The sequence below is a fragment of the Chroicocephalus ridibundus genome, chromosome 3, assembly GCF_963924245.1.
Source record: "Chroicocephalus ridibundus chromosome 3, bChrRid1.1, whole genome shotgun sequence".
NCBI lineage: Eukaryota > Metazoa > Chordata > Aves > Charadriiformes > Laridae > Chroicocephalus > Chroicocephalus ridibundus.
Genome location: NC_086286.1, coordinates 106,238,933 through 106,259,391, shown reverse-complemented (window position 1 = coordinate 106,259,391; position 20,459 = coordinate 106,238,933). Strand labels below are relative to the sequence as shown.

The following is a 20,459-nucleotide window of genomic DNA, read 5'->3' as shown; positions in this document are numbered from 1 at the left end:
CTTAAATTTGGAGAGAAATAATCTGCTAATCCTTGTTTCAAAGAGATGGCAAGTGAGCGTGACCAGAGCGGTAAGCGGTGGCATGCAGTTTTTATCAGGAGGTCTCTGAATAATTCATTGTGCCACATAGACATGTCTAATGTAATTTGGATCTGCTAAATTTGGTCCACAGAAAACACTGTGTATTATAGTTGGGGGGAAGAATAGGAAAAGTGAAGACATGGCTGGCACAAAATTAATTTTTAATTTCTTGTTTTGAAAAAATTCCTTCTTAAATGAAGCATGGCATCTCGTAACAGGAAGTCCATTCCATCAGTGTGCTCTTAGAGAGTCATCTGTGCTCATTAGAACCTACAGAAAAAATCGTGCTGACTACTTTTCACATGAAAGATGATTCTCTCCTGGTTGCAAGTTGATTCATCTTGAAACAGGTTGGCTGTGAGCTCCTTCCAAGTTGGAGAAAATTGTATCAGGCACGGCTTTCTGACTGCATTTCATCTGGAAAGGAAAGCAATTGTATCAGAACAGCAGCATGGGATTCCTCGTTTATCAATTAATCCAGATAAAATTTGTTTGGTTAACAAATATATGAGTGTTCGGGTTTTGTTTTTATGCTTAATGTTGCATTATCCTTACAAACTTACCCTGGAAGCTAAAATTAAACATACAAAAATCACAGTGTAGCTTGAAGTGGAGACATGCAGAGATTTGAGCAGTAGGCTTGAGAGATAGTGTTTTCAAAACTGTTTTAAACCAAAGATTACAATTTGGTTTTGTATAACCTTTCTTCTTTTTTATTGCAGATGGGACGTGGAACACGGAACCCCAGAAAATAGTTAAACTGGGGGTTCTGCCTGTCAGAAGTCTGCTTGTGATGGAAGAGACCATTTGGGCTGCATGTGGTGGACAGATTTTTATCATCAGCACTGTGACGCATTCCATAGAGGTAAACGCTTTTAAAAGCATTGCTTACATACTATGCTATAGGGTATAAGTGGTGAAATTTTGAACATTAAAATCTCTTTAAGAAGCTTCATGATTCAGGAAGCTTTTAATGAAATTTGGTTTCAGTTCTGTTAAGTCCCACTCCCTGCAGTTTGAAATTCCGCCGTGACGTTCTCTGCTGATGTCTCATTAGACCTAGGTTTGCTTCCATTTTCCTTCAGGTTTCCATAAGGCACTTGGAACTCAAAGGGAAGAGGTTTGCTTAAAAATGAGATCTGAGGGAAGGCAGCAAAGTGGGTGCCTATAGCAATTGCCTGTTAATCCCAGAAGAAGGTTTCATTAACTACATAGTTAGATGTTACTTGTACCTTGTGATGATTTCATAATGTATTTCTTCGGAGTTTTGCTTCTCAGCGGCCTCCAAAAATTTGCTTTGCGTAAGGGCATTTTCCAATGAATAGTCACAGAGAAGTCAGCTTTTCTGGAAGGAGAGAAGAGCATTAAGGATTCAAGCTCAAATTTGTGATCACATTTTCCAGAAAGCATTAAGCCCTCATTTCTGTGAAAATCGCAGGCTTCACCAAAAGAATGTCTTAGTGGTTGAAAGTTTAGAGTTGATGAAACGTTCGGAATTAAGCCTCTCCTTCAACCTGCGACACAGTTACACTGAGTTGCATGATGTTTACAGCCATGAGGTCCTTTGAAACCGGAGTTGTGATGAGCTCACAGCCTCCTTCTTTGTGTGCTTTGTTGCTGCTTTTTTGTTTCATTGATGATCGTGTTTTCTCTCAACAATCGTCTATTTGGTACAATTGATTCTGTGAGTCATTGTCATGGGTTTGCAGGGAAATAGCTAACATCCCAATTTCCTCTGTCTTCATCTGTGCTTTCTGGGTGATTTGTTTTGTCCAAGTAGATGATCGGATCATGTATTTTCCTACTTTATTTTTCTTTAAGGCTTGTTTTGTTGATAGTTTGAATGGTACGATGAGGGAAAGATTTTGGAAGAGCGGTCTGGATGGGTGCTTGAAATGGACTGGTTTTTTATAGCTTCATTGGGGGGCAAGGGTAGCCTCTGGGACACCTGGTTACTGTCCTACAGACTTTGATGATGAATCTGTCTGATTCTCACCAAGAAATAAAGAGCAACAGTAAGAGACCACAGCCAGATTGTTCCTGTGTGAGGCCGGTTAAATACAGCCAGATCTTTGTAAATAAGTTTGGCAATTCTGGCCTAATTCTGTCAGGTGGTATGGCTGGAGTTTGGGCTGCGCTGTGCTGTTTTGGCAACAAAACCAGAGTTGGGCAAGCTTTAAGGCTTAAAGAATGTATAAACTCTATCAAAATACAGCATAGCATAATGGGTTGCAGTATTGAAAATAGAAGTTGAGAGAAATGAAATAATGAATAACCTATCAATATTTCTCAGACATGGTAGTTTCATTTTTCAGCGATTACTACAAGTTTTCCTACAAAAGCATCACAAGAGGTTCCTTTTCATTTCCAGAGTGCTTTGTAAACTAACCCATCTGTTGTATTCAGAGCTCGGATTATTATAGATCCACTGACTTTTATAGCTATAATTAATATAGGCAATGAATGCTGCAGCAAACAACATGTAAGAAATGGTGCAACTGGAAATGGTGTGTGTGGGTCGAATAAAGTTTTCTTGACACAGATAACTATTCAAGAACATGATGACTTTTTGTATGACTGGCTGAGGATCATCTTTTTTATTCCACACGAATACGCTCACTGTACCGTGTTATCTTCCTCATAGAATTGTGAACAAACGATGATTTTCTGTTGTCTCTTTACTGGTTGTAAGACATATGGAAGTACCGATCTTGTTTTCGTCATCTCACAGACTAAACAGCTCACTAATATTTTCACTTATACTCAGTTACCTGACTTTGATAACTTCCTGGGTTTATATATTACAAAAGTGATCTTCAATGATGTGCATACCATGTTTGTTGGCAATATTCTTTCAATATTTATTATACATGAGGCAATTTAGGCTTGGTCTATAGGGAATGCTTTAACAATATCAGCAGCTGACTACATCTGAGCTACCTCTTCCTTACTGTGCAGAGCAGGAGCTTTGCTGTATGAAGGGAAACAGCAGCAAGGAAATGTTCATTCTCCCTCTGTGCCCTCTCTCCTTGAGAGTGAGTTGTAATGATTTGACTCAGGATTTTTTGCATAATATTCATCTTTGCTCTGTCAAAAAGAATCCAAGTGTTGCACAGGACTCAGCTGGTTTTTGTTCCCTCTTTGCTGAACTCCTTTATATTTCCATATACTTCAAATTACAGCTGCTTGTTTGTTCACTGCTTTCTACTATCATGGATCCATGTTATATGCTCTGTGTCATACACATTATCTGTAAAGGCCCCTGACTTGTTTTTAGGGCCATATTTGTGGAAGTCTATGAGCATATTCAAGACCATTTTGTAAACTTCATCCTTGTGAGGCACTCCCTGCTTCATACGTACCTCATATTTAATGGTCTGTGCATTTGCTAAGTGCAAAGCACATTATCCTTGAAAACAATCTCATTCCATGCCTCCTTGCTTTTCTAAGATTCCTATTTGAGCTTTTCTTTTTTAATAAGTATTAGTAAATGAGCAGGGTTTGGCATCATATATATTGGATTGGATGATATTCACTTTTCTGCCTTTTTTTCCCCTCTGGTATGGATAAGACCCTCAATTCACTTGTTTTAATGGTATGTTACTGTAATAGAATGTTTTAGGAAATATCTTTAATTGGCACAGTGCCCCAAACTGGCACTGTGCCTCAAGCTCCTTGGCAAGGGGCATGCGACATCAATTGCAGTTATATATTAATTACATACTCTGATACTTGTTCTGCGAAGAAGAAATCTATCCTTAGTCTTGACCCTAGATCTGACAGTCGTTTTGCTGTTGGGTATAGACCTCGATCCTGCAGTGGTCTCTGTGCGTGTAGACCCTTCGGCTCTGCAAAAGCAGTCTGTGTTTGTTTAAAAACAACAAAAAATGCCAGAGTATTTAACAGAATAATGTCACCAACTGAATGGCATTCCATCCTGGTTTGTTTTGTCTTGTTTTAAAAACTTGGCTAACTATACATGAGTTACTCTCGTTCTAAAAATTCAAGTAGAACAAGCTGAAATGTTCAGCTGAATAAAGAAAACAAATGAAAATCCTTATACATGAGTGTATGTTGCCCGAGTACTGTAATGTCTTTGAAGTAGTAGAAGTCGTTTGTTTTACCTTGGGGACAATGATACCCATTATGCATCTCTTGTGAAGCTTGAGAAATCATGGTTTGGTTCTTGGCGCAGCTGTTTGGTGCGAGTGGGCACCCCCTGAAAGGACAGACTCCAGCTACGCCCCACGCTGCTGAAACAATAGTGAGCGATGTCGGGCTGCGCTGCCGGGCTGCGGCGTCCAGAAAGTCTTCTGCAGCTCTCCTGTTGCTATAGAGTTTGAACAAGAGAGCCTGAGGGGGGGGAAAAAAAACGCTGGGCACTGAATAGAAAGGAATGTAGGTATGAAAACTAAAAGAGAAAAGTAGAATGAAATTCAGTTTTATTTATTTTTAATAACAGAGGGAGTAAGACATTTTTGTCCCTTTATATCTGTATTTCTTGCCATGAGAAGAAAATAAATATGAAGAAAAAGGACAGCTATTGGTTTTCAGATAGACGTGTAATTGAAATACATGTCAAAGCTCTGTACAAAAAAAAAATGCATTTGTAAAAGAATGCCCAGGTTTGGGTACATTCCTACTGTGTTAGACCCTTTGAATGAGAAGAATAGTTCTTTTTGTATGCTTCTTGTGGTGTTGACAATATTACAGTTTTTCTTTAAATGTGTCTACGTGTTTCAGCGGACAGCTGTACGAACGGCAGGGCAGACTAAGTGGGAGTGTAATGAGTTGGCTGGTAAAAATGGAATGTGACAAAAATGCATGTGCAAGTTGTTTACAGTGGCACCAGCAGAATTGTCAGCTGCGGTCACACCACTGCAGAGAAATTCCATTTTTTTGCGACCAGTTTCATTTGTCTTCTAATTCCAAACAGTGCAAGTTGCTGGTCGGGTTCACTTCATCAGCCTTGGATCTGTCCCTGAGAAGTTTTCAAAAGTCAGTTGCTCATCGGTGTAGGGATGTATGAGTCTGTAAACAGAAGTTATTTAAAAATCCTTTTTGCAATGAAACAGGCATGATGAGTGTTTCTAGTCATTTTAGTCTCAATTTAGTCATTAGAGCTGTTTCTGGCTTTGAAAGATGTTGTTCATGGATGAATTCTTCTGTTGAATAAACTGTATGATTTTCAAATGGTGTATATCATTTGGAAAAGAATGAATGGATGTTAATTGTGGAAAACGGTGACTATAACTGTGCCTGCCAGAGGTGTTTACCTTGCATTCTGCAGTGTTGTTGTTCAAAGAGTCAAAAGGTAATAAAGGAACACTCTCAAAAACTGAACCACTGCCTAATAGCTGAAGAGAAACTTCTCTGTTTTATTTAATAAAAGCAGAACATTTGAAGAATAGAGTTACCAAGCAAAAAGGAAAAAACCCAACATTCCCCTTATTTTTAAACATCCAGTTTCTCAGTGGAAAGTACTAACTTAAAGTATGAAAAGAAAATAAAGCGCCTACTAAGTATAATAGCAAAAGTTACACTTTGTGAAAGCTTAAACTTCTATTCTTTATCTCTTATCTTAGCCCATTTATTGAATTTAGATGGAGAATTTGAACAATATATCTATAACCCCATACAAAACATAACTGTCTTAGGCTAAGAGCTTAGCCTGAGAAACATGTAATTTACATTTTATTGCAAAATAATAAAAATTTAACTCTTAATTGTAATGCATGGAAAATTTTACTGTGCTTTTACAAGGAGGAAGGGGATACTCTTGCATTTTATCTGCAAATATAATTAAGCGTATAGAATATGTAGTGTGAATATTGGAGCAGATATTTACTTCCATATCCCTCCAGAGACAGATTTGTATCCAAGGAACAGTTTGTCATTTATTTAGCCACGGAAGTTTTATCAGAATAGCTCTCTGTATTTGATAATAGCTGGCACAACATTAAAAGGCTGTTTAACTTCAGAGACAGTTCACTTACAAGACAAAACTAGAAAAAAAATATCCCTACTTCTTGTTAATGATTAAAGAACTTTACTGCAGCTTTATCTTGCATGTTACCAGGGGTGTGTAGAGAGGTTTCGGCCTTCCTGGAGCCATGCAGAAGTTGTAACTGTGAAGGCATTAGATCAAGGAAAAAGGTCTGTCCTGGAAGTCTTGCATTACTTATCTTCAGAAGGAGGATTTTGGCCTTTCTAATAAGAAGCATCAATATTTTGAATGACAGGAAACCAAAATAGTTAATACTTGTGAAATTCAGAAGTGTCTTTGAGTCAAAAAGCAAGCCACAGTATTAAGGCTCACATTGTTATGTACATAGTTGAGCAAATAATGGTGTTTTTATATTCATAAACACTCTACTTTCAAAAGATGACTTCCTCCTTGATTCTGTTGTCCTTGTTCTGGGAAGACCCCCTAACAGAACAGAAGAAAAATATTTTTTTTATTGTTTAAAGAGGAGTTATGCTGTAGGTAAAAGTAACATGTTAGGAAAAATTCTACCCACTCCCAGGAACCCTCTGTGTGATAGTTTTCCCAAAGGGATATCAATAAAGAAATACAAAATCCTTTTAAGTCTTGGCTGTTACGGGCTTGCTAGACCCTACGGTGCAATATTTTTAATAAATACTGTATCTAAGTTACTGTGAAGTTACTCTATCATTAGCTGAAACTTTGGTTCAAGAGCTGAGAATCCTTCCATACTAATGATGACATATTTTCAAAAAAAGGTAACAGGACAATTAACACATCGTACGCAGCAGTCAGAAAATAACCTGAGCAAAGCAGAGGAAGCTAGCTTTGTCCTTGGCACGGAGGACAAGGATACAGGGCCCACCCTGAAGAGCTGGTAAGGAAGGTTCATAGAATCAGAATACCTGGTTGGAAAGAACCTCAAGGATTGTCTGGTCTGACCTTTCTTGGCAAAAGCATGGTCTAGACAAGATGGGCCTGCACCCTGCCCACCTGAAACTTAAAGGTATCCAATGTTGTGAATGTTGTTCAGTTGCATCTCCCCACAGAGTCCTTGCTTTTCTTACAGAGCCATTTTGAAGCCCATCAAGAGGAAGGGATGGTTATCTCTCACATGGCTGTTGCTGGAGTGGGAATCTGGATTGCCTTCACATCTGGATCTACGCTTCGCCTGTTCCACACTGAGACGCTGAAACACCTCCAGGATATTAACGTTGCCACACCTGTTCACAATATGTTGCCAGGTACCTGAATCACATCATACGATAACATTTTTGTGTGGTCTTTATCACCGTCGTTCTCCAGAGTGTTGCAGATTAGGCCAGAATCAGAAGGTCTGTCTCGGACTTTGAATCTGATAACTGTCTCGTGACTGTTTATTTTAGTAAATCACTGCCTATTGCCAGCCCAGAAGAACAATGTGTGCAGTGAGCTGGTTGAGTATCAGCTCCCCTCCTTAGAGGTTATAAATGTGACTATATAGATAAGCAGGGTGATTCTTCCGTTTAGTCATTTTTGATTTTTTTTTTTTTTTTTTTGTGACTGTGAAGCAGTAGGACAAAGCAGTCTGCCATGAAAATGTGTTTGCTTTGCAGAGTTTTGCATTTACTTCTGGAACTTAGTATCAAAGTACAATGGAGTCAATTTGCCTAGGAGCTGGACCAAAAAACCACTTGCTTAATTTTAGTTACATCAGCAGCCCCAGTGAACTCAGCTGAAGCAACTTACGCCCTCCCATTTCAGAGTGTGTTCAGTGTTTTGCTGTTCGGAGCTTCAATTTGTTGAATTAAAAGGTTAGTCTTGTAAGTGAAAATGGAACCTGTGGCTGTTTGGATAATGTTTAACAGATCTTTTGAGTGTCTTAAGACAGAAGGCGTTCAATCCTCCCCAAATCGTCAGTGTCACAGAGAGTTGCACTGGCCTGTATCAGTTCTGCCAGTGGCCAGGGCCTCAGCATCAGCGACCGCATCGGGTGGGAGCTGTGGCAGGAGAAGGGAGGGACAGAAAGTGATACTGGCGTGGCTGAGCACTAGGTGTCCATGAGGGGACAGCCGTTATTTTTTGTCTCTCCCTATTTATAGACTGCAATAGACTGAGCTTCTCCAGTTTTTATAGGCAATGTGCGCACCAGCTTTATTGCTTCGTTTCTAGCAGAAGCCAGTTCTTCCAGCACTGAGATTATGTTTATATTCTTACAAGAGTTATACCTAACTCTTGCATCAAAAGTATTTCAATTCTTCAGTCTCTGCCTTCTTATCATGTTTTCTTTCAGACAACATTAACTTTGCAATAAAGCTCTATTTTAAATTGTGTCCATTTATATTGTGTTCTAGGCAAGGTGTTTTTTACATGTAGTGTTTGACTGTAGCTCCAACACTGAACTGCAGCAAATCGCTGCCTTTAAATAGGTCATTTGATTAAATTCATCACAGATATGCAAAGAAATCATAATCAGTTGTAAAAAGAAGATTAACTTTTAATATGTTGTGCTGTTTATGGGGGGTGGAAGGGAAGTAGGGCCTCCCTTATACATATTTTCTGCGTATAAAAATCTTCAAAAATTTAGCTGTAGTGTTCATTGCCATGGTGATAAAACTGCTGATGTAACATAGAATTTTAAAAAAAAAAAAAAAAAGAGTTTTAGCTAATTATATCTCCTCAATGTCATTCTTACCCGTTTTAGTTCCCCTTTTTTTTCCTCAGTATCTTCCCGAAAAGCACTCCAGTGAATGGAAATGGAAATTTATTTCAGGAGTAGAACACTATTACATAAAATGTTCCAAGGGAGAATCCATTCTAAAAATGAAATGAATTTCAATTATTTAGCAACAGCTCTCGGGCCTGTTTATATGATCCCAATAATGCTGCAACAGCAAAGGCTAAAAAGACAGAGGAGTAGGAGGTTTACATAATAAAGCAGCAGTAAGGACCTTTTGGATCTAGGAGCAGCCAAAGAATTAATCAAACTCTCTGTAGTAGATAGTGAGATTTTTTTATTAAAAAATAAAAAGGGTAAACCGGAAAAGGAGTGAAATGGCTGCGTATTTACAAAATATGTATTGTGCTTTTACTGAAGATTTTTAGGGACTCTGGTTAACGTTTAGAAGTGCTATGTGTGCCGCAGGGCATCTTTTGGTTTTAAAGGAAACAGCTCTGCTTAGTTTTCTGAAATCCAACAGGAGCTCCTTACCATGCAAAAATAACAGATAAGTAAAAATTCAAATTGTATTGAAATGAGAAAAAAGAAAATGGTGTAAAAATATTGCTGAGAGTCTTAAGAAGAGCGATTAAAAAGGCAAAATCTCAATATAACTTCCAAGAAGTTGGACTTCCTTTGCCAAGATTTTAGTAGGAAGGACAATACGTAATATTGCCCCGACAGGCTACATGGAGATGTCACCTGTGTCTTTGTTTAAAGCAATGTAAATGAGAGGAGCGTGACTCCATGAAGCTAAAGAAATTATTTTGTTGTTATACAGTAGAAGTGAAGAAAAAATTTACTGTCACTGTCAGGAATGGTCACCGTGAGTTACAGTGCTGTATTTAAAGGATAGCTGTAGTAACTAATTAAGATAGGGGAGTAGGAGGTTCTCAGAACCTTAGTAACCAGTCCTCATAGCATTAGATTTTTCCCAATTTTGTTCTTAGGAGAAGACGGCTTTAAGTATCACTGCCTGCTCTCCTTGTAAAGGATGTGCCTCCGTTGCTTGAAGGCAGACAACCCTGCAGCACAGTGGTCAGGACAGAATCACAGAGAAATGAAGTGTAAGGGAAATGGCACAGGAGGTGATTGTCCTTACACTTCGGCAAAATTCAGTAATGTGAGAAAGCAGACTATGTCTGGCAGAAGCTTTGTTTTCTGCTGGACATAACTTTTTAAATCTGTGTCAGTCTGCTTATGAAGAATAGAGCTGGGAGGGCTCTTGCTTTCTGGAGTTACGGGAAGCTTGTGTGGAGGAATGCAGGACTGGAAATTAAACCAGAGTCACGGAGTGGTCCACAGTACCTTTGCTTCATCAAAAATACTTCCTAGTAATGTATAACAAGCTTGCGTTCTATAAAAAAAACACCGAAAAAGCACAAATGCCACATGAGAAAGGAAGAGAATGGTTGAGAGGAAGAGCATCATCATTGTTATAGGTGCAGGTAACTATTTATTTCACAATTTAGTAAACCACAGTACAGCCGGATTGCATTTCAGTGGCCCAAGCACAGCTCTGTTAGCTGAACAGAGGGCATACTGAGCACCAGAACAAAAAACCCCCAAACCTATTAACATTTGAAGACAAATATACACACTTCACTAATGCAACGCACTTCATTGTAGAGCAAGTTTACACTTAGCGTTTGTGATCTGCAGTTGAAATCTCAACAAAGGCAGCTTTTCACCAGCCTTCATCACAGCTCGCACTGGAAAAAAAAGAATCATCCTGTACATGAGTGGACAGCTCACTTGTTTTTTCATAGTCACATTCAGTATTTCATTATTCAAGAACATCCTTAAACATATTTTTCCTTTCAGCTTTAAAAGAGTTTGTCCTTTTAAAGAGATTACTGTGACCTTGACACATGTAATTTCATTGCTCATATGGATGATGACACGTTACCTGTTTAACAAAGACATGATTTCTGCTTAAGTTGCTGTATTCTGTTTATATCCATATATCCTCTAATGGCATGTGTGTTTCCTGGAAACAGATCCGAAAAGCAAAGAAAAAAAAAGTATCATTTCCTCTCTGTGGAAAACAAACTATACTTTGAGGCTACAGCTTTCTTTTGTCCCCACCCCACCAGGTGCCAGACCATAAAATGTAGTTGTTTTATGATTTTAGTGCTGGGAAACAATAAAAAATTGGGGAAAATTTTAGGTCAGCCCAATAGGTCTGTACAGTGGGCTTATTTTTTAGATGGTAAGAGCAGCATGGTCAAGTAAGAGGATATGCACCAGTGTGCCCTTGCACCTACCCAGGGTTGACTTCAGAAGATCTATGCGGGAACACATGAGGATTTACCCGGGTCTGGTGGTGGCTGTAGTTGAGCCCGGCGAAGGGTGAACGTAGAGCAGAACATAGGCAATAAAATCATTTGTCCACGTATAAGCTTAATTGTTGGCTTCTGTTCTTTGTAAAGTCAAGATCTTTGTCAGATTATTTTACAGGTTTTAACTAAGTTCTGTCACTGCATTGGGACAGTACGATCTAAAATTTGGCATTTAATTATAGGAGTATTTGATTGGTTTGGGCATTTATGTTTATCATTTTCCCTTCTTAACTTAATTTCTGTGTTTACTGCATAACTCATTCTGGAAAATTGGTTTTACTTCTTTTTTTTCTCTGAATTTGAAATATATCAAAATAAAAAGTTACACAACAACAAAGAAAAATATGATTTCAAACCTTGGCTAGCAGATGGCAAATCAGCATTTTAAGTTAGATATCTAGATTTTAAAAAACCTATTAAAATATTTTTTTAGGTTATATGTTATTTCAAAGTATATTTTCAGATGCAGATGTTTCCTGCTTTTCCAAGACTTCAAAGCAAGCAGTTTTCCTTTTGACCTCACGATAGATGGTTCATGCTTAACGTTGTGCTCAGTGTTTAAGATTCTAAGTTGCTGGCTGATAATTTGCTGTTTTCACCTATGGAAACAGTAATGCGTATCATCAGAGTTCCCTGCTAAAAATTACTGGTTAGAAGTTGCTTCAGGGTTGGAGTATGAAAGCACGCATATTATTTTGCATTTTAAATGCCTAAAAAAGCATTAAAGATCTGTTGTTTAAAAATGTGAGCATCTTGCTTCTGCAAGGGGTTGGAGAGGCAAACGTGCAACTGGAGTTTTTGATAATTTTAAAAGTTTTAAAATTGTACTGAAGTATTTCTGTTTGCACTTTGTAAAACAAGCTTTAAGTGAAATAGAGTGAGTTTAAGCTAACCCGCAGTTACCTTGTGCTTGCTGTGGCACCAGCTGTGGGAGAGGGCTCGCATGTCATACGTAACTTGAACAAACCTGAGCTCTAAATCACAGAATTCAAATACTGATTTTTGAAAACTCCAGTACACAGAGGTGTTTGGGCATCACCGTTTGAACTTCTTTTGTGCTGAAGGAGCAACTTTTTGTGCTTTGCTTTGGAAACTAAATTAATCTCATTAATATCTAAAAAAAAAAAAAAAACAACACAAACCAAAAAAACCCCACCAAAACCAAACCAGCCAAATGAACCCCACCAAAAAAAAGCAAACTCCAAGCTTCAAAAGGTTTGTAATTTATCTATCGTCATAGACCATCCATGCTTCTCCAGCTGAAGAGGGAGATGCTGTCCTACCAGCATGAACTGCTACAGTTTATGGAGAACAGCATAGGTGTCTCTGAAGGTCTGCATGAGTAGATGGAGCCGCTTCAACTTACTCGTGCTTGTTACACCTGCCGAGGATGACCTAATTGTCGTGCCTTAAGGGTATTTTAGAATGTGGTTCTCGGTAGACAGAGCTGGGATTCAGGATCTGTCCCTGCAGCCTATGTGTGCCTTCTATAATTCACCATTGCTGGGTTTATACTTTGTAAAGTTCTGTGAGGAAAGACTTGAACTGTGGTCCACCTCCTGCTTTCCAGTTGAGTGCTTTGGGCTACAGTCAGGCTGCTCCTTCCCTGCTTTCCCAGTGGGGCTGTGATTCATATATTCTTGGATGTAAATTGGCTCGGCTTCAAGGGACAAGATGAAAAACGCATTCATTCGTGATACACCATAATTAAGGTCTTTTTCCAAACTGTGGAACGTGTGGGTTCATCCAAGTTATATCAGACATGGAATCCAAATTCCCTGCTTACTGATGAAGTGAGTAACTTGAGAGCTATGATAAAGAGGGGAATGACTGCTCTCTTGCATGTAAAGTTAATAATAAATCTAAGAACATGTAGGTTTTGAAGCTGGAGGATTCCAGCAGAGTTTAAATGCTCCTCCACGTGAACTTGGGCCATGGCAGAAGTTTGGGCAAGCCATAGTTTCCATTTCTGAAACTTGGCAAGGCCATTTTGAAAATCCATCTAAACTGAATCAAACATATTTAGTAAGCATTGCAAGCAAAACTACTTTGTTTTCATTAGAAAAAATAGCAATCCCATAGATAATATGTTGTAGAAAATCATAGAATAATTTTGATTGGAAATTACTCTGGAGGTCATTTTGTCCATCTTTCATGAAGCAGGTCTGATCAGACCTTGTTGTTTAAGGACTTGCCCAGCCAAATTTTTAATATCTTTGGACAGGATGGAGATTCCACAACCTGTCTGAGCAACCCATTGCAGTGTTTGACCACCCTTATGATGAAGAAGCTTTTCCGTACTTAAAATCCAAATTTCCCGTGTTCCAAATTTGATCCGTTGTGTCTTACCCAATCACTGGGCTCCTCTCAATAGAGTCTGATTCTGTCTTCTGTGCACCATCCTGTCAGACAGCTGCAGACAGCACTTCTTTTAACCTCTCTTTGTAGACTGTGTGCTCCGGTCTCCTGATCATCCCGCTCACCTTCCACTGGACTTGTTCCAACATGCTAATGCCATTCTTGTAGGGGGCAGCCAAACGCCAGTGAGGGGGCACAGCACTTCTGGTAGCATTGCACAGAATAAAAACTAGGAGAAAAAAGGAATCATGAACAAGTTCGACTCTTGAGTATAGTGTTATGGCAATAAATTATTGAGTATTGTGAAGCGAAATGCCTTTTGGGTTTATTATTAAGAATAAATGAACATAGTCTATTCATAAAAGCATATTTGTAAAGATAATCTATGTCTACTTTTAGATACTATGGTTTAGACATTTAGGACAGAATGTTTCAGAAGTTGAATAGTATTTAAATTGTCACGTGTGTAAAGTTGAATACCACAACCCAGCAAAATACTTGCCTTTGCGATGAGTGAGAGGGTACAGCTGATTGTATTTGCCTGAAGTTACTTTGATCTGGGCAGAGATCGTCACTCTTAAGTAACGCAGCACTTCCTAAACTTCGCAGGGCAGCAGCGTGTTTCTGTGACCAGCCTCCTGGTGTGCCATGGTTTACTGCTGGTTGGAACAAACCTGGGTATAATAGTGGCATTGCCAGTGCCGCGCTTGCAGGGGATTCCCAAAGTAACTGGTGAGTGAAATTTCTCAAACAGATCACTTCTCTTCTGTCAGTAGTTTAAGTGAACCTGCCAAATGATATGTATTGTTTAAATAGATCAGAGCTTTGTGATGAAATTATATCTGTTGTTCTTCCTGAGCTTTAGAGTGTATCCAGATACTTGTCTAGTTCTGTTTGAGCTGGGACAACTGTTTTTCTTTAGGGCATAAGAATAGGATAGGCATTAATCCTGTCAGAATACAGTCAAATATATGGGGATGAGAACAGAAAGCAAACAGTCTTTCTTCCAGATTTGGGGAAAATAGATGCATTAGGCTTACAGATATAGGTACTGGAAATTTAGTATGTTGTCTAACCGGTTATTCAGTAAACTGGTGTTGTGCCTTTTCTCCCCAAAACAGGAGACTTGGAATATATGAGAGTATATATGTAACACTTCTGACAACGATCAAGATTTTTGCACTTTGGAGAGATGCATTTATTGAGTTACTTCCATATTACCCCATTTGAAATACAAACGCATGACTGCTGCTCTATCACTTTGCAAATGTTTAAGTTACTAGCAGAAGCAAGATTTTAAAAGTGTGTTTAATAGGGACTTTGCCGTGCCATGTTTTGGGTTCAGAATTCTGCTCGAGCTTCTGCACTGCGTAGGGAAGCTGGCAGATTTTCTGAGGCAAGCTGTTTGCAACTCCCTTCGGGGGGGGAGAAAAAAGCTTATGTAACTTTGCAAAATGAAAACGAAATCCTCTGTGTTTGGCAAAATACGCATCAATAATCTAGTATGACATGGGATAAGTGTTTCTTAAAAAATACGGAACCTATGTTAGGTGAAAATAAATGCAATACAAGAAAATGCATAGCTGCAGAATCAAAAAATTTCTCATTTTATACTTCCATTTTCAGTTTTGCTTATTGTGGTTTATGTCGTTTGTACATTCTTGCATTTATTTTGGGTCAAGATTTTTCAGATTTCACAGATCTAGCAACATTACATTGAGAGATCTATTTTTGTAGTCTTTGATACCATGTTTGGAATTTGAACTGGAAAATTGTGACTTCTTCCAGTTGTGTTTCCAACAGTGATGATTTATCTTTATATCACTGCACTTTCTGTAAAAGCAGAATGTTCTTTATCATAACCTGGAATGCATTAGGGAGTTAGGGATGGACAGAGTGATTTGTAGGGCTGTGAGTTTTTCCCTTGATAGCCTAGCTCTTCTCCATGTTGTAGCTGATTTTGTAGAAGGCTACATTTTACTTTTTTTTTTTTTCCTGAAAAAGCCACATATACTGATGTCATTACAGATTCTGAATTTAGTCATCCGCAATTTGTTCTTCATACATTCTAATGATTTGCATAGTGAAAATATTCCTTGTACCACCAGCATCCCACTGTTTAAAAACTTCAAAAAAAAAAAAAAATTAAGTAATTTCCTTATGAATCTGCCATGGTAACTAGACAGCCGTTCAGAAGGGTGAGGTTTAGTTCCTGCTGTACAGTGGAGAGGAGTCTGTTGCAATGAAGCAGAAGTTCTTATGCTGTTCTGGAGAGATACAGAGGTACAATGGGATTAATTGAAAACCACATATTTTGTTTGTGGATTACTGGAGAAAACTCACAGTGTTACATTTGTGTCGATGCCAACAAAAAGAAGTTAGCAGCATTTCTGTACTCATGCTGTCATGAGAACAGAGCACAAAAGTCAGTCAACTAAAATTCATAATGCCATGTTTCAGCTCATTTATTACTACAGTCCTGAAATGCTTGTGGTACAATAGATTATTTTTTGGTACATTTCTTTTTTCTCTAAATTGTGTACACACAATGCAAGAGACAGTTTGGATGCATGTAATAGAGTTTTCAGAGTTACGCTTTTCTGAGCAAATTTCAAGAACTAATTATGGTGGAGCACCGCGCTAAAATAAATAATGTTCTTTAATTGTGTTTTTCTTTTGGCTTCAGGAAGAGGAATGGTGTCGTATCATGCACACAATGGCCCAGTCAAGTTCCTTGTAATGGCTACGTCTATAAACAAGAAGAACAGAAACAAACTGAGGAACAGCCTGCCTCCTGGCTCAGAACCTAAAGACGACGACGAAAAGAACGTTGTGCACAATGAAAGACCGGGCTCTTCCCTTAGTAACACACATGATGCTGCCATTTGGCTGGGGGGTTCAGCGGGATCCATTGCACAAAAAAGTGACTTGTCGTCATCTTCTGGATCCCTTACATTGTCTCACGGATCAAGTTCCCTAGAACACAGGCCAGAGGACAGTAACATTTATGAGCTTTTGAAGGATCAAAATATCTCATTTAAAAGTAAAAGACAGAGATCCAAGAAAACGAAAGCAAGTTCAGTGTTAGTCATTTCTGGTGGCCAAGGACACAGAAGAGTGAACAAGAAGACCAAGCAGCAGCGACAAGATGAACTAGTGTCTTCAGTGATGGTCTGGCAAATCCCACTATTAAATATCTAAGCAAACTAAATCCAAGATACTTTCTGATATTAAAAAAAGCCTGATATCCTTTTACAGAAAATGCCAGCTTAGGACCCAAATTGGACAGACTTTATACACCTGGGAGCAATTTCAGTATGCTTTCATCACAGGATTAAGGGTTGCAAGACAGAGTCTTCACATACTAGAACATTCTGCAGTGCTGGGGTATTGGAAAACATTTAGCCATTAATGCTGTCCTTGATACTTAGGGGAAAAAAAGGATCTGTTAGACACTTTTAAATGGTTTTAGAATCTCTATTTATATTCACATTTATAAATATCATAATTATGTTCTATAGCACTTAGGGAAGGCAAGGAACACATGCCATGTCTCATGCTGGTTTTTGCTTATGTAAATCAGCTGTTGTTTCTTTTTTCAAAGTGGCATATTGCATGGACTGTAGATCTTAACAAATTAGCAAATATTTTTAATCAATAAATAGTCTAATGCAAGCTAATATTAATTTGGTAATTACTATAATAGTTTGTAACATCATTCCACAAGCCAGAGTTTGGTCTGGACAAAAGCAGTTACGCTAATTGATTGGTATTTGTTTATTTCAACATAGAAAATAGATATTTTTTTATTATTATTATTATTTCTAATGCTCAGTATTATTAAATGTTGCAGTACAAAAAGCGCATTAATTTTCTTGGTAGGTGCAATGTCTGTGACGCACTTCCATTATACAGGGAAAATTCTAAGGATGCTATGGCGTAGGGCAAATAGAAAATACAGATACAGGACAGCTGTGCATTGTAGTGCTGCCACTGCATTCTCCCCCGGCAACTTGGTATCAAAGCTAGACACGGACTATGCTGTTTGTAAGGAGGCCTGCACATCCAGTAAATTAATAATGGCATTATTAATTAAATCATTAATTGGGAAGAAATAGATTAATATTGGAATATCTATAGGAAGTATGGGTAATCACTAAGGATAGAGGTTCTACATCAATCCATTTGTGCTATGTCCTCAGGCAAACACCTATCAAAGAATGACCCAGCGCAACAGCAGAGATGCGATCATATCTGAGTGACGGTCACCTCTTTTCACCCAGAGTTTCAGCAAAGCATAGTCTTGTAAATGGATATCGTCCAAAATAGCATGCACAGCTCCATGCACGCAGTTGGGCAAGCAGTTGCTTTGGTAGTCTGAGAGGGCTGAATTCTAAAATTCTTAATGAACCAATGTATTTCCAAAGGAAACTTTGAATTTGGGATTCCTCCTGAAATGGCTTTTTGTGCTAGTCTCTGCACATGTGAAATACAAGACACAGACTTCAGCTCAGAAAGACATTGCCAAAAATGGTGATGAGACACAACTTTCAGTCAAAATATGTTTAATACAGATAAGATGTTGAACGGAGGCACTGGGAACATCCTTTTCCCTCGTCAATAGACTGAAAGATACGGAGAAATTAGGATGATTAAGTTTCAGTTGAATACATTAGGAACTGTAATGCTGTCCGTCAGTTCAGTAAAATACAAATTTAATATATCCAAAGCAGAACGTTCGTTAGATGAATGCAGTGACTAGAATCAAGTAAAACTTCTGGCTACTTTGCTAGCATTGTTGTCCCGGTAAGGGGGGGTTTGCCTTGAAATTATTTCTGCTACTTCTAATACAAACTCCTTGATTCCACCATGTTTTGTTTCAGGCTGCCTAGTTCAAATCAACATTAACCATACATTTGCCCATGACATTTCAAAGTAAACAGTACTAGAGATGAAATTATTTTGTTTGATAAAAGATAAAGGTGGGTTTTTTTCCAAATAGCAGTAGTTTTTTGTTTTTTAAAATGTTGATGAGATGTACTTTCTTTATTTTTGCAGCAGATTTGTGCATCTCTTAAATTTGCAATCTGTCTGGTCTAAAAAGCAAACGTCTCTCAAGATGACCCCCAAATCAGTGAGCGGGCTGACTTACCAGGTTTGACAGAGCACCAGAGTAATGTCAAGGTCTTCCCTGACAGCAAGTATGTGGGATAGAGGGAATGCCAGTGCAGTCAGTCTTTGCCTGCTAGGTGGCACCAAAACAGGCGTTTCAAAAATTAGATACACACCCCCATTTCTTTTCAGAGGTTTTGCCCACATCATACATCCTGATCAGAACAGGATTCTTGAGCCATAGGAGCACGGACGTCAATGAGTCACAAAGGACACTTGGTACAGATGGGATTGTAGGCTTAAGATCTTCATTACTGTTTTGTGCTTTTATTCTATGTCTTTCTCTGTGAATCTTGCAACTTTAGTTGGGTGTTGTGAGCATTGCCACGGGCTTAGTGTTGGCATGAGTCCTGGTGCAAAAAAAAAAAAAAAAAAGGCCAAAAAAAAAAAAGGCAAGCAGAGTGCCTCTAAGCCAGGCAGCTGGCAACATTTTCCCAAACTTTTCCTCTTCTCCCTGGCCTACTGCCTGGGCTTGCCCAGCTTGAGGGATCAAGGCCAGTTGCGTTTTCTACACTCTTCCATAGCTATGGCCCTGGGAGCTGCTCTTTGCCCACTGTGTGGAAGTACTACATTGTACAGTTTAATGTATGTATATTGAAAAACAAGTTAAAAGATTCTTCTGTGTATAAAGCATATATAATCTAGTATCCCTTTGCTACGCTGCAGTAAAAAGACCACAGGTTTTATTCTGCTTGCTCCTCGGGTGTGGGATTCCGTGTCCGTGCCTTCGGGACTTGAAGGATCATGTCCACTCTCTTGTGGATCTTTATCATGAGGAGCAGCAAGCAGGGTCCACCACGCGTTCAAGTGGAAACCCATGCATGGCGTTACTACAGGATCTGCTAGCAGTAATGCATGAGAGTTGTAAAGTGAAATTCATCCTATCTTCCAGCTGAAATGCAATTTTCTTGAGTTTTATCGATAAGGCAGTAGGAACCAAGTACAAATCTGCTCTTGTGAAAGTGCATTGGAGTTTTGCCAGTGACTTCAGTAAGAACAAAACTGAGTCCCTCACTTACATTATACTATTTTGAAAATACATATCTATTTATCTTCCTAAGCTATAAAGCAAAAGAGAAGCTGTATGTCTGTCTTTAAAAATACACATTGTCATGAACCAGATTTTTACTAACTAACTGAGCACAAGGTGCAATGTTTGTTTTCTGATCCGCAGCTAACTGGTATTATCTTACTGTGAAAACGGGCAGGAACCAAAGTTTCTCTTACGGCTGGCAAATAGTCTTCATAGCTGTTGTAGACTGTGCTGCTAGGTAGGTCGGATTTTGCTTTCTGATACTGCTTTTCTAGATTAACAGAAGTTACGGAAAATATTAGGAAAAGACAGGAGCAAGTGTAACCACTATGATATATTCTATATATGTTTTCTAACACATAGTAGTGTCTTTTATAACATATGAGCCATAAAACTTGTGTATTTATGTTCAAAGTATAAACTGAGAAAAATGTTTAATAAAAGATGTGATAAAAATTAAGTTCAGAAGTACATTTCTTGGGTCGTCATTTTAACTAGAAGGCTAGAATTTGTGGCATGCATTAATGAATTAATATATATATTAATGGACTCATGAAAGGGAAAATAGGATATGTGATTAGGACAACAAAGATGCATATTTTTGAATTTTATAGTTTCTACAATTTAAACACCAGCAAATGCAATTTCTGAGAATGATATGGTCTCTTCTAAGTTTGACCCCTGTATCAATGGACCCAAACAGTGTCTGAGCAGTAGAATTTCTACTATGCTGTCTACATACAGTGTGCATCAGCACTCGGGCAGCATGCATGATGCCTAAAAATGAGA

The 20,459-nt window shown here is 38.5% G+C and overlaps 1 protein-coding gene across 3 annotated transcripts in view; it reads left to right on the top strand.

The window, feature by feature from the left end:
• ARHGEF10 (Rho guanine nucleotide exchange factor 10) overlaps positions 1-20,108 on the top strand; it is a 109,234-nt gene extending 89,126 nt beyond the window's left edge. For all 3 annotated transcript variants that reach the window (XM_063330353.1, XM_063330351.1, XM_063330354.1), the window contains 4 exons: positions 804-946; positions 7,137-7,311; positions 14,075-14,197; positions 16,152-20,108. In XM_063330353.1, coding sequence (XP_063186423.1) covers positions 804-946; positions 7,137-7,311; positions 14,075-14,197; positions 16,152-16,666 — 956 coding nt within the window. In that variant the 3' untranslated portion in view covers positions 16,667-20,108. The remainder of the gene's footprint in view (positions 1-803; positions 947-7,136; positions 7,312-14,074; positions 14,198-16,151) is intronic.
• Positions 20,109-20,459: the final 351 nt, after the last annotated feature.